Below are 15416 nucleotides of genomic sequence, written 5' to 3' on the forward strand. Positions count from 1 at the left end.
AAATATCTTAATTTAACTAATATTCATTCATAAGAGTGTTGAACTCTTTCATTTTTTCCACTGAAAAGATACATTTTTAAATGCGGGGCAATTCTTACCACAGTTATGCCTTATTTGGTCATAGTTCCAGATGCCAGCAGTTAACTGATCAAAGGTTTCTGCTTTTTAAGTTGTTAGTTATTTTTTCTACTAAATTCATGAATTGTAATATCATCATTAATCTTCTCCTAAATATCTGGTTGAAACAATCTTGTGGTTTGTCGTAAGGAGAATAAATTAGAAAACTAGAATAATAATTTCAAAACAAAGATAAAATAAATTATCAAAAAGTTTCAATGTGTTTTGAAAATCTTTAAATAATCTCTTAAGATTTCCCATGCAATTTGACAGGAATACTTTCTATGAATGATTTTAACTGGAATATGTTTAGAAGATAAAGATAGGAATATATGTTTACATGTATATCTGAAAACAAAGAACTGTGTACATGATATGACATAATGTGCAACATTGCAGTGGATCGATGGTCAGCTAGACAGGGGTACAATCTTACAACACAAACGATTATGTTATGTCTGAAAACCATGAAATGGTACTGATGCCAATCCAGACTAAGATGTATAACATAAAGGTCCACCTTGATGGAGGAAAATAATACAGTAGCATGAAGGCTTCAATAGTAGAAGATGAAAGAGTTAATAATTTTTTGAAACAGAAATTGGAACCTGCAATATCTGAAACAGCAATAGCACACATATTTTAGTACTGGTCAGAAGTTGGGGCAATGGGTTTAAAGAAAATGTATACTCCTTCACTATTTGCATAAAATCAAATCTTGGTGGGTTTCGCACCGTGGCAGAAGTGGTGCATAAAAGTGACAGGCAGTGGTTAAACTTCTATCAGTGGTCTTCACCACGTTGTCTCTGATTCAGAGTGTGTAAATGAGATTTCACAAGACACATTGGACATTAAGTCATAGATTTCAATTCAATATGACTCACAAGCAAATTATTTTTCAAACTGTATAGCATTTAGCCAAAACATTCCTTTAATGCCTTTCCAAAGTCATTTTCACTTTTTGAATCAACATGAATAAACAATCAATAAAACATATATTTCCTGTTTGCTTTTAAACTTTAACTTCAGTTGGTTAAAATATCTGTTTAGTAGTCTTCCTATTTCTTCCTCTGAACAGGTTCCTGCACAACTGTAAAATTAAAAAAAAACCTGCACATGACATGCATATAGCATTACTCATTACATTAGTTAAGATATGACTGTATGTTGTCCACTGAGACAGGTAATGCGATATGGAAAATCAAAAAGAAAACATAATTGTCATTTTCCAGATAGGAGTGAAGTGATGTTATGCTTGAGTTTATCATGCTCCTCTATTGGTTTATACTGACATGGGAATTTACCACTTTCGCTTGTTTCCCTAACCAACATGGAGATCAATTTCAGCTTGGTTGCGCCTCCTATCTCCCACCCCCTACTTGCACACGCGCTTACAGAGATATACATACATGCACGCACGTACGTGCACCTTGCCACTGGAAAAGGATTACTCATCAGTTGCTTCAAAACATTTCCAACATGTTAAATGGGAGGGTCTTACCTTTCCCTACAAGAATATATACATGTCATCCACCTGTTGTAGGTACTATTCATTTTTCAACCAAGTCCTCTTTAGAAGCACTTACACCAAACTTCAGTGTATCTTCGATCCATCGTTGCCACAATGATCAGGATAATTCTCTACAGTTTCATCCTGGCTGCTTTCAGTACCGGTCTTCATCATCATAAAATATACCGTGAGATGATAAAAGATGTAGACAATTTGTTATTAAAGCTCCAGGTAAGGCAATTCAGTATTATTTAAGAGTTTTCTTTTTGACTGACTTCATCTTCAATTTCAAATGAGATATAACAGTTTGAATTATCTCTTTGTTTTCTCAGGATGGTGTTCCTCAGTTGTCTGTTCCTCCAGTAAATGATTCGGTAGGCAAAATCTTTTAAATTTAACACAAACATTGCAGGCTTTGCAGTTGGCATTGTAGGCGTATATTGCATTTACTTTTTGACTGTTCTACCAGCTATGAGTATGTTTCTAGACAGTGCTGAATAGATGCCAGCTAATTAAAACTTGCATTTCGCTGTTTTGTCAACTTACTTTCTAATTTTTAGTCATAATTTCTTTTAACTTTACTGTTATAAAAATGCATTAGTAATTACAGAAATATAAATTACATTTTGGGACATTGCAAAGAAAGCAATTGAGGTTGTCTGCTCAGCATTAAACTTTCTAAATGGTTAAAGTGAAAGGCTAAAGATCAGTATTTGCATTTTGAAAGTGCATGAGTCAGAACCTCAGTCACCCCCATATATCACATATAATTGCAATCTAGTGATACATAACATTGCAAAATTACTAACATTTTATTATTAAGTTAACTTTTAAAGTGAAATAAACATAAAACAGTTAGTGATTAATTTAATCTGCTGGAATATACCATCCAATTGCATATGCTGGAGACTAAATTCCTCCACTTTAAACATTTTGGCACCTTGCAAAATTTGAGAGGTTATTTTGCTCACTTTATTTGTTTAGTTTTGATTTCAAGGCACAATCCCAGATTACAAAACAAAATCCTTTCGAATATAAATAGGCTCTAACATGAATCTAATAACCAGAAGTTGCAAATGTTATAATGGACTTTAATGTAGAAATAAAAATTGGGGCAGGTTTTGGACAAAGATAATTCATATGAATAATTCAGATAGGGGTTGAAAGGCAATATATAGAATCATAGAATCCCTACAGTGTGGAAACAGGCCCTTCAGCCCAACAAGTCCACACTGATCCTCTGAAGAGTAACCACCCAGACCCATTCCCCTCCCCTATATTTACACCTGACTAATGTACCTAGCCTACACATCCCTGACCACTATTGGCAATTTAGCATGGCCAATACACCTAACCTGCATATCTTTGGACATGATAGACAACTTATTATTTTTTTCCATTTGTAGTCATTAATGTGGAATTTGAACCCTTAAAAAACACTTTTTGACCAAAATGTAGCTTTTCTTATTTTACAACTTGTTGACTAATCCTTTGAACTGGTTGTATTTCTGCTATATCAACCAAATGTATTCACAGGAAGGAAGTAAGTGTTTCCTTTGCATTTGCTGATGGGGTCATATATACATCTGATTGCACTTAAAGCGCATAAAAAAAACAATTTTGTTTATCTCTGTATCATTTGACTGTCAATGAAACTGAAATTGTAACTATTAGCAATTGAAAGAGCTTGCAGCTTAATATGCTTTTAATAATGAGGAAAAAAGGTTTCTTACTTAAAATAATTTAATACCTTATTCTGTAAAACCAAATGCAAATTTCACATAGTTATTACTGAAATGTTAATTTGAAATAATAAACCTCTTAAAAAATCATAACCTAATCCAAATATGGTATAAACAAAAACACACACAAAATACTGCAAAATGGTAAAGATAAGAAAACAGTTTATTTACTTGTCACTTACAGTTTTTATTGAATTATTCCAGAATTATACTTAGCTCCTTTTAATTTGGTTTGGCCTGGAGTTAGACAGTTGATTGCACTAAGTATTTGAAGTAGCATGTCTTCAGAGACTTTATTCAAACTCAATTTTTTAAAAGTTTCAAACAAAAGTGAGATTTTAACATATTTAAAACCAGTCCAATTGTATAGACTTAAAATCAAGCGCCTGGCATTTTTTAAAGACGACTACCACTTCAATAAAGCAAACTAATCCAAATTAACATTAAGTTATTAAGGTATTTAAATGATAACCATAATCATTTATACATCAACAATAGCTCTAAACAATTCAACTCTTTAGTCTAGAGTGCTTTACAGTACTCAGGGAGTGTTATAATTCCTACTGTTCTTGCTTAATGTGATTAAAAACCTGCCGTAGTGATTAAACAGATGTAGGTTTAAGGATTATAAATGAAATATCAAAAATAGTTGATGTGAACTGTTTAACATCAGAAGCCAAGATAGAAGAAAGTGAAACAAGTTCTAGAAAAAGTTGAGAATGTCAGTGCAAGTCAAAACAGATGAAATAAATCATTGTGTTTTGCATGACCACTGAATCTGATGGGAGGTTTAAACTAAATTCAACATCCCCATGTGATTTTCATTCTGGTAAATTCTCAGCTTCAACTCTGAGAAAAAGGGAATGAAGGTATTGAAATGATAACCTATAATGCTCTTGCTCATCTCCTAGTGGTCAAATATGCTCCGTTGTTCAGTCGCAAGTTGCCTCACTGTTCTCTCACAAAGATAATGGAAATGACAACCTTAGCAGCCAATAAACTGATCAAAGTTGCCTTTTCAGTTTTGTTTGAGAAGTTAGTGAAACCAAAAGGGGAGGGTGCAGAGAAAATTTCCAAAAATGGTATCAGGAATTCAGCACTTTAGTCACGTGGTGAGGCAAGAAAAGCTGGGATATTCTATTCAGACCAGAGAATTTTAAGGGAAAAATTCATAAATGGAGTCAAAGGCTTGAAGGTCTTTTATGTGAATACTGTTTCAAGTGAGAGACAGGTTGGTGAACAGAAGAATGTAAATGTAAAATAAATGATAACAATATCTGAGGTGACAAGAAGGCAAAAAAAGTAGGATAATATGGTCTGGAATTCGTTACCAAATTCTGGGCAACTAGGGAAATAAATATATGCTTGTAAAGAAAACAGTTTGCAGACCTATGAGAAAATAGAAAGGGAGAGAAAATAATTGAATAGTTCTGTGAACTGTGTTAGACTAAATGACATCCTGCTTATCTATGAAATTGACCTTTGGCAATTAAAACAGGAAGTGTTGGATATTCTCAATAGGTCTAACTGTAACTCTGAAGGAAGAAACAGAGTTAAAGTTTTGTGTCTGATATGACGGTTCTTCAGAACTTCTGTTCTAAAAGTAGTCATATCAGGCTCAAAATGTTAACTCTGTTTCTCTTTCCACAGCTGCTGCGAGACCCTCAGTTTCTCCAACATTTTCTGTTTTTATTTCAGCTTTCCAGCTTCTGCAGTATTTTGTTTTTATTTAATTTGAACACAGAATAATGAATTGCCAGCCTGTTTTATGTATCAGCATATCAAATGAGGTAGCACATTGCTTATGTTGCTGGACTGGAAATTCAGAAGCCTGCACCAATAATGGAGCTGTGTGCATTTAAATTCCAACATGTTAATTTGATCTCAATTCATTAGTAACGTCTCAAATGGCACGCTAGTCTCTGCGGTGGCAGCAATGAAACAATGGGATTCTTGGGAAAATGTAACTGGGTCACCAATGTCCTTAACAAGAAAGGAAATCTGCTGCCATTACCTGGATCCTTTGCAATGTGGTTGACTCTTCCTGAAATTGCCCAACAAATCACTCAATTGCCCCAAGTTTTCTCATGGATAATTAGAGATGAGCAATAAATGCACTGAACTGCAGCAATGGCCACATCCTGTGAATCAAATAAAAAATATTTTCCCATTGAAATCAAGGGTAAGGAAAATTACGTGCAGTTTAAAGTGGACTTCCAGTTGACAATGTACTGATATTATGCTTACTGGCAAAGATCAACTTTGTGACATTACATCTGCCATTTTAAATTTAAATTCAATGTTCTATCTCTTTAAACTGGTCTTTAACCAAAAGGTTGCATTAATCAAATGTGCATTAATCATTGAAAAACATTTCAAGAACTAAATTATTATGAGAAAGAATACGTTATCCTTCCTCTCAATTTGCTAGGTTAGAGATCAAATTAGATAAACATACTGAGAGCTACAATCAATCCTCTCTCTTAACATCACAGATTACAGAACCGTTATTAATTGAGGAAACAAGAAATAATGGGTGAGAAATTTAACTGACCAGCCCCTGTGAAGTGCGCAGCAATTCTTTATCAGAGTTGGGAGCTGTTTCAATTCTCACAGCCCACCTAGTACAATATGTTTATCCTGGTGAACCTAAAGATGGGCAAGTAGCCACTTGCCTACAAGTGCAAATTTGCAAATCAGAATTGTAAGTTGCTTGTTGAACTTCAATTGCAAAGTTCAGACATACACTCCCAAAAATTGTACTACGCAGTGAGTGGCATAAGCCCCCACTACCAACAAACTTCAGCAAGGCACCGGTTTGGCAAATATACCTTGCTAGCAACATTTAAATGAAGCTTTAAGTTAAATTGCACTCAGGCCTCAGGTGGACAGCACTTGCCTCTATTTTGTATTTAAATTGAATTTATCTGCAACGTGTGCCGCATCTAGAATTACAATGTGAGTAGGTATGATATTTGCATGTCACTAAATTTAATGTTGTGTTTGCATTGTACTAAATTGTACAGCTAAAAAAATATTATTATGTAAATAAAGCAGGAAACTTTTTTTGTCAGGGGATTCCCCACTTCCTGGCAAGCAAGGCCAAAAACTTTCCTTTCTAACACATTGCATGATCATAAATAAACTGCCAAAACATGAGAACAATATCATGCTAAAGGACGTAATCATAGTTACTGAGATTATCACTTAGTCAGAATTTCCTGTTCTGCTCAGTAGTTTGAACGAATGACTACAATGCAGGAAGAAAATCAAAGAGTTAACTTAATGCAAGCTTCAATCTAATAGCTATTGGTAAATACGAAGGCTGCATTTGATCATTTATAATCTGACATTTCTGATAGAGTGGTTGGGAGCTTTTGATAAGATATTTTTATAGCTTTTGAGTTGGCAAAATTGTATGAAGTTCAACAAAAGGGCAGCATGTACACACCATCAGTGAAAATGTCTCCCTCATATGCAATGTATGAACCTGCAAGGAAGTTACAATCTTACATTTTACTTACATTAACCACCCATTCCCCATAGCAACCAAGCCTCTTCCATATTTTCATGATGACTTGAAAACACAGTAACGTTTCAATATGCTTTTAAAGTATGAACATGTTTTCTTTCCTCAATCACCTCAAATCCCTTCCTGCTTGCCTCCAACCCGAACAGACAAATTGACCATGTTTAGATTAGATTAGATTAGATTAGATTACTTACAGTGTGGAAACAGGCCCTTCGGCCCAACAAGTCCACACCGACCCGCCGAAGCGTAACCAACCCAGACCCATTCTCCTACATTTATCCCTTCACCTAACACTACGGGCAATTTAGCGTGGCCAATTCACCGAACCTGCACATTTTTGGATTGTGGGAGGAAACCGGACCACCCGGAGGAAACCCACGCAGACACGGGGAGAATGTGCAAACTCCACACAGAGAGTCGCCTGAGGCGGGAATTGAACCCGGGTCTCTGGCGCTGTGAAGCAGCAGTGCTAACCACTGTGCTACCGTTTAGCCCATAGCCTACCACCTTCAATTTTTAACATGTTTTATTTTCTGAGCAGATGGCATGAACAGACATCTGAAACTAATAGGTCAGCAAAATCAGATCAAATTTTGTAATCAGTTTCCAATACTTTGGCTTCATGAAGCAATTGTGAATCTTTTTGGATATGCTAAACAGTTTTGTTCTCTGGGAAACAGCTGGCATTTACCACTTGAAAATGTATTGAGCTATTCTGTGAAATATTTTTCTCTTCCCTACAGTATGACCTTTCCTGCTATGTGGCAGAACTAGAAAGATTCTCAAAAATAAAGGACATTCATTTCACTGTCAGAAGTATCATCAAAAAACTGTTCAAAAAGGCACGCCAAATGAACATCTCTCGCGTAAGTTTTAACTATTTTTTAAAGTAGGCTTATTAATGGTGTCTGGGACAGTAATCCTTTCAGCACAGGCCAGAACGTCTCTAATTGTTCTAGATCATCCTCTACAGTGCTAACAGATGGCTGTCAGTTGCACAACATGGAGATGATTAATTTTGTTTTTGTTGATAAACTACGAGCTATACTAAGATTTTAGCTCATTAAGCTCTGACAAAACTCTGTCCAAGCTTTGGATTTTGTAAGTTTTAGCTGTTGGCATCCAGCTAATAAGCTGCCTGCGTTTAAGTGCGTGGCGCATCTTCTAAGGGAAGGCTGTACAAAACGCATTGGACACAGAAACTTCTAACATCTTGATTCCTCATCAGCTTGAGTTAGAAACAATGCCTTCCATCACAGATATTTATGTTTGTTCAAAACCTTGCTAAATTGTCATGTCAAGCTGTTTCAAAATTAGGCCTCGAGTTCCTCTCGGATTACTGACTCATGGAATGTGGCCAATTACTAATTGTCCTTTGAAGCAACTTTTCCTAATATTGAACCTCTTCTCATTTGCCAGGCTACAATTTATATGTTTTATCAAGGGAGGCAATAGCCTGGTGGTATTGTATTGAACTGTTAACCAAGAGACACAGATAATGTTCTGGGATCATAGATTCAAATGCCACCATGGTAGATGGTGGTATTTGAATTCAGTAAAGTATCTAGAATTAAGAGGCAATGATGACTATAAATCCATTGCCAATTGTTGGAAAAAAACCTATCCGGTTCACTGATGGTCTTTAGGAAGGAAACTGCCATCCTTACCCGGTCGGGTCTGCATGTGACTCCAGACCCACAGCAATGTGGTTGATTCTTAACTGTCCTCTGGGTAATTAGGGATGTGCAATAAATGCTGCCTAGCCAGCAATGCCTTCATCCTGTGAATAAATTTTTTAAAAATCCATGTTAGGCATCATTACTTGTTGTTTTATCCACTTTGCTCTAATTTAAACAATCTGTTAACATCATTTTGTTATAAATGTAGTGCATATAAACGTATTGAAGTTAGCTAATTTTCACTCATATTGTAAAAGTAATAGCAACCCACATATTTACAGAGAATGAATTAGAAATGAGACATCCAGACTGTCAAGACTAGCAGTGTAGAAGCTAAACTATCAGGAGGATAGCTTCAGATTTGGGTAAAGAACAGACAATACTTATGAAAGATTGGAGGACAGTGAAGTGTGGGAATTGAAATATGCATGCTCTAAGCTGTATTAAGCTTGAAGGCATTTTGTAGTCCATCAGAGATCTTTAATCTTCATGGTGTTAAAGCTTCCTCTCCACACATAGAATGAAACACAAAATATTGTGTTTCCTGAAGCACTCTTATTGATTTGTTGACTTGTCTGATATCACACCCTTGTAAAAGGGCCTTAAACCCACTTTGTTTATTCCACAGGACAACTGTGTTTCTTACACAAACACAAATGTGAACAATGAAAAGTTCCTGAAACAAATGCGCACTATTCTACAATATAAGTTCAGGAAATCACAGGTAAGATGAATAGCTAATGTGTTATAACCAATTTGTAGTAGCTCTTTTATTATGCTCTTAAGTTCGGGAAAATAATGCCTGTGTTAAAATATTATAAGTACTAACTATAAGACATTTGCCACCATGTCCTCAGTGACTGGGTAAACAAAAAATTGCTTCAATGAACCTTGCTGACTTGTTAGTATTTTCTAGTAATATGATCATTTTATTATGGCAATTCTAAATTGGTCACCTAATTTGGGACAGCACAGTAGTTAGCACTGCTACCTCACAGCACCAGGGACCCCGGTTCGATTTCTGCCACAGGCGGATTGTCTGTGTGGAGTTTGCACATTCTCCCCGTGTCTGTGTGGGTTTCGTCCGGGTGCTCCAGTTTTCTCCCACAGTCCAAAGATGTGCAGGTCAGGTGAACTGGCCATGCTAAATTGCCCATAGTGTTAGGTAAGTTAGTCAGAGGTAAATATAGGATAGGGGAATGAGTGTGGGTGGGTTACTTTTTGGAGGGTCGCTGTGGTCTTGTTAGGCTGAAGGGCTTGTTTCCATACTGTAGAGAACCTAATCTAAGCTAATTACAGAATTTGGTTGCTTATTCCTGAAATTCCAGCATGTAAATTGGCAAGTCTCCAATATTGTTTCTCACATCAGTCATCATTGGTTTCAAAATAACTTTTAATAACTGTTATTCTATCCTAATAATAATTAATTTTACCTGTCTTTTACAGTGATACAATGTCTTTTACATGAGGCAAGATATTTCAAAAATGTCACTGAATAACCCTTTCTTGAATGGAGATCTCAAGCCACTGTGATTTATTTTGATGGAAGAATTTAATTTTTCAATTCACCTGAGTATGAATTATTAATATTATATATTATTATTTATTATCTATTTGGATAGGAACTCTTGTAATTGAATAATATTTCTGAAAAAATTTGCATAAATATTACTTGTACTGTGCAGCCATACATTCTACCAAAGGAATGATTGCATTCAACACATAAATAATATGTTTAGAGCAGATATCATATATCTGTACAATTTTTCAGACATTATATGTCTTGAAGATTAAGATGATATATCAATGATGATTGTTCAACAAAGTTTCACAAGTAGAACTTTCTCATTTTAACAGGACTCTCTCATTTTGACTAGTCATGCCTACAATGCAAAGATGCCTCACAGGGCACTGTTCTATGTCCTATTCAATGTTTGCTGTGAAAACGATCCCATCCAGCCTAATGCACTGCAGTAATTGAGTTGGCTTATTTTTAGAAGGCTTATTTGATCAATAAGAAAGTCATACCGCAAGTGAGTGACTGTGTGCCCTCAAAATGGACATCGTGACCTCTGATCATGTTACTCTGTATCTGATCTCAAGGCCATTCATATATCAAACTTTGGATGTGACAAATACATAAGTGCCCCTTATTCATCTTAGGTTCTCATGATCAGATATTTTGTTAATTATATCCTAACACTAGTCTCTCAATGCAAGAGATTTATTTGATTTATTTATTTTTCTTTAAGCAACTAACTACTACTGCTCAGGCAAACAAAAATCATTATGGTGGCTAGTCAAAGTTAAATTTCTTTTGAAGCATCTGCAGAGCTTACGGACATGTATTTATTATTCTGTAACTCTACCGTGATCTATGTGCCAGGTCTTAACTGTTCTAGGGTGGGGACGAGGAGAAGGATGCAATGATTTTGGATTTTATTTCAGCTGCCAGTTTTTGTAAACATGTGGTTCATTAATCCTTAAAAAGGATGAGAATAGTCTAAAAAAAATTTTTAAAGAGCGAATCGACTTCATAGATGTGTTGATGAATGGCGCAAACATTAATACGACTTGACGCGAGTGGTTAGCGTCTGGTCACGTTGTGAGTACCTGGAAGGAACCTTTTTTCACTAAATATCCCCTTCATCCTTTACTAGTACTTTTCCCAAGTTTATACTTAGAAGGCATCTCATTTTTTTTTAAACCATAATTTTCGTTATCAAGAATTGCGCTCATTTTTTCCATAATTCGGTCACCATAACAACTCATTAAAACAAACATACAAAGAAATCCCCTGCAGAATCAAGAGAAATATTAGGTGGAGGTGACAGTAATGTTTCCTACAATCTTTGCAACCTTTTACAAAAATAAGCTTGTTATGACAATGAATGTGCTATGCCAAGGTATTAAGCTGATGTGTTATGGACTGTAATGTGAACAAATGTCAAAGTGCTATTGTGAAGTCCGCCGCTAGTGTCCAAGGCTTCCTACCTCAGATTGGACAGTCTGAACGGATCCTGTCTGGATGCCAAAATTAAATGGGAACAGTCGTTTTAAATATTGATTTTTTTTTAAATCATCAAATTATGTTTTACCATACGAAAATATCCCGAGTCAAAAATTAATTTAATTGATAGCAACATTCGATTCCAGCCGCTGGTGCTCCCTGTGTCCTGGCCACCTCGCTGAAAATCAGGAGGAGACTTCCAGCGAGCGGTGCTTACACCGAGCAGCTCAGCTCAAGACCACTTCCCAGGTCCAAACCATCAATGGTTTAAATTTAACAGATTGCAGCCTTATCTTTGGTCGGGGCACGGATGACGAACTTGTGCATTGTATGTTGTTGTGGTGTCTCGGTTGACATTTGCGTTATTTTCAGCTGGATCGAGTTAATAAAGAATAGTTTGATGCTTTCGACAATGCGCGGTGAATAGTAAAAAATGTGCTGCTGTTAAATGTCGGTAACATTCATACTTTCTCTAAATATTGCAAAGTAAAATCAAGACAGCACAAAAGTAATGCAACTGAAACTGTCTCAGAGTTGACTCCAAAGAATCTTTGTTACCCCTGATAAAAAAAAATGTATTTTGCCCATCATGTTTAATATTAAGTGCGACCATTGGGGGATATGAACCGACATGTGCAATTCGAAAGTTGCATTGTCATTGTCCGGTGAATGTAGAATTTCGCTTTGGCATGCATTCTGGAATAAGCTATTTGAGGTAGACGCAGTTTTTCTCTGTAAATTGCTTTAAATTTATCTGCAGTATTTAATTTTCATTATTTAAGTACAAAGCTCCAATGAAATACTATCATTAATTTTTAAAATAAAAATATTTTGATAATACAACGTGGTTTCAATTCATTTTTTAAAAAGTGGTAGCTTGTAAGAAGACATTACTCTGTCGGTTTTCTGTGTAGTTACCAAGAATAATTTCAGTACACTGCAACATGTAAGTCCATTTATAAAATGGTAACTCCTCCCAAGGCATCTAACACTACTTGGGGCTTTACAAAATGACTAGTTGAGTGTCCATGGGATTTCAACACAAGAGACAGTCTCTAATGGATATTAAAGTCCTGCACCCAGAGTATATTCTGTGACATTTTCCCCCCTCAGTGTGTCTTGTTTAACATGAATTATGAAATCTGCATCTTGATTATCCACAATATCCACATACCAAGTCATGTGTCAAATTAATTGTGCACTCATCCGTGTTCCTGGATGTTAACCATAGGCTTTCGAGGAGGCTTCCCAATGCACCAAGTATCTAATTGTGCAGATCTACCAGCCGTCTTCTGTAGTCTGCTCCATTGAAGTACTCATGAAATATTGTGCAGCAATACTAATGTGAGATAGAGTCATGGAGGTGTACAGCATGGAAACAGACCTCCTGGTCCAAATCATCCATGCCGACCAGATAACTTAATTTAGTCCCATTTGCCAGCACTTGGCTCATATACCTCTAAAACCTTCCATTCATATACCCATCAAGATGCCTTTTAAATTCTGTAATGGTACCAGCCTCCACCAATTCCTCTGGCAGCTTATTCCATATGCACACCATCCTCTGTGTGAAAGAGTTGCCCCTTGGGTCTACTTTATATCTTTTCCCTCTCACCCTAAACCTATGCCCTCTAGTTCTGGACTCCCCCAACGGAGGGAAAAGACTTTGTCTAGTTATCCTATCCATGCTTCTCATGATTTTATAAACCGCTTTAAGGTTACCCCTCAGCCTCCAACACTCCAGGGAAAACAACCCCAGATATCTTAACCTAATTTAGTCCCATTTTCCAGAACCTGGCTCATATACCTCTAAAATCTTCCCTTTCATATACCCATCCAGATGCCTTTTAAATGCTGTAATGGTACCAGTCTCCACCACTTCCTCTGGCAGTTTATTCCATACACGCACCATCATCTGTGTGAAAAAGTTGCCCCTAAGGTCTATTTTATATCTTTTCCCTCTCATCCTAAACCTATGCAGATGATAAACCCAGCCAATTCTGCATCTCCCTACAGCTCAAATCCTCCAACCCTGGCAACATCCTTGTAAATCTTTTCTGAACCTTTTCAAGTTGGAAGGAGACCAGAATTGCATGCAAAATTCCAAAAATAGCCTAACCAATGTCCTGTACAGCCTCAACATGACCTCCCAACGCCTATACTCAATGCTCTGACTAATAAAGGAAAGAATACCAAATGTCTTCTTCAATATCCTATCTGTCTGCGACTCTGCTTTCAAGGAACTATGAACCTACAATCCAAGATCTCTTTGTTCAACAACACTATCCAGGACTTTACCAGTAAGTGTATAAGTCCTGATCAGAATTGCTTTTCCAAAATGCAGCACCTTGTATTTATCTAAATTAAACTCCATCTGCCACTTCTCAGCCCATTGGCCCATCTGATCAAGATCTCATTGTACTCTGAGGTAACCTTCTTCACTGTCCACTACACTTCCAATTTTGTGTCATTTGCAAACTTACTAACTATTAGTGAGTTTTGAGAAGATTTGTAGCTAACTATCCCTCCTACATTCACATCCAAATAATTTATATAAATGATGAAAAGCAGTGGACCCAGCACCAAGCCTTGTGGTACACTATTCGTCACAGACTTCCAGACTGAAATGCAGCCCTCCACCACCATCCTCTGTCTTCTACCTTTGAGCTAGTTCTGTATCCACATGGCTAGTTCTCCTTGTATTCCACGAGATCTAACCTTGCTAACCAGTCTACCATGAGGAACCTGTCGAACACCTTACTGAAGTGCATTTTGATCACATCTACCACTCTGCCCTCATCAATCTTCTTTGTTAATTCTTCAAAAAACTCAATCAAGTTCAGGAGACATAATTTCCCAGCACAAAGCCATGCTGACTATCCCTAATCAGTCCTCGCCTTTCCAAATACATGTAAATCCTGTCCCTCAGGATTCCCTCCAACAACTTGCCCACCACCAATGTCAGGCTCACCAGTCTATATTTCTCTGACTTTTCCTTACCACCTTTCTCCTTCCGTGGTTTACCATGTAGTGTTATCCTTCCCCTGGCAGCTGGTTATCCTACCTGGTGTCTCAACTTATGCAGATCCTGCTTCTCTGCTATCTGCTTCCCCACATGATGCTTACTGTCAGTATCAGAGCTATTTTTGTGAGTGTGAGATTGATGATAAACCTTCTGCCATGTTGTTAATCCAATCCCTGGCAAACATGCAATTCTCGGCTATGTGAAATGAGAAAAGAACAAAAGAGTATGTTGTGGTGAGAGGAGAGGCAGGAAAGCAAAAGAACATCTGCAGCATGGTGTGAGGATACCCTCACCTTCAACTGACTCAATCCTATTGCAGGCCGTGGTGTCAAGCAATTACCATTCCAATGTATGATCAGTACAATTTTTACTTGAAGGTTAGCTACCCTTGAACCAGCTCCTTCTGCTTTTACCTGTGCATCTTGTACTGCAAGAATCAGAACAAAAACAGAAATTGCTGGAAAAGTTCAGCAGTTCTGGCAGCAAATGTGAAGAGCAATCAGAGTTAACATTTCAGGTCCAGTGACCCTTCTTCAGAACACAGAACAGAACCAACTTTCCATGGGTGCTGCCAGACCTGTTGAGCTTTTCCAGCAATTTCTGCTTTTGATTCTGATTTCTAGCATCTTTAGTTCTTTGAGTTTTTACTTAACGAAGAAGGAAGTGTGTAAATTAGTGTGGTGCAATCTGTTTTTGGTGCTCTGGCTATCAAGCTGAGTAGCTGACAATGAGAACAATGTGGGAATGGGGAGGGTGGAGATGGGGACAATAACTTCCAAGGAGAGACAGTAGGATTTTGTA

At 36.9% G+C, this 15416-nt stretch overlaps 1 protein-coding gene across 1 annotated transcript; it reads left to right on the forward strand.

The window, feature by feature from the left end:
* The first annotated feature begins 1741 nt into the window (after positions 1-1741).
* LOC148139933 (uncharacterized) lies at positions 1742-12424 on the forward strand. Its single transcript, XM_087979830.1, has 5 exons — positions 1742-1858; positions 1960-2001; positions 7645-7767; positions 9209-9304; positions 10027-12424. Exons 1-5 carry the CDS (start codon positions 1742-1744, stop codon positions 10027-10029), a joined length of 381 nt encoding a protein of 126 aa, XP_087835956.1. The 3' UTR covers positions 10030-12424.
* Positions 12425-15416: the final 2992 nt, after the last annotated feature.

Source organism: Chiloscyllium plagiosum, unplaced genomic scaffold (genome assembly GCF_037043375.1).
Source record: "Chiloscyllium plagiosum isolate Xiang-an unplaced genomic scaffold, Cpla_swu_hap1 HiC_scaffold_36, whole genome shotgun sequence".
Taxonomy (NCBI): Eukaryota; Metazoa; Chordata; class Chondrichthyes; order Orectolobiformes; family Hemiscylliidae; genus Chiloscyllium; species Chiloscyllium plagiosum.

Coding starts and splice junctions, on each gene's coding strand:
- LOC148139933 (XM_087979830.1), top strand. CDS start 1,742: ATGATCAGGATAATTCTCTACAGTTTCATCCTGGCTGCTTTCAGTACC. Junction 1,859..1,959: donor ATTTGTTATTAAAGCTCCAG/GTAAGGCAATTC, acceptor TTGTTTTCTCAG/GATGGTGTTCCTCAGTTGTC. Junction 2,002..7,644: donor TTCCTCCAGTAAATGATTCG/GTAGGCAAAATC, acceptor TCTTCCCTACAG/TATGACCTTTCCTGCTATGT.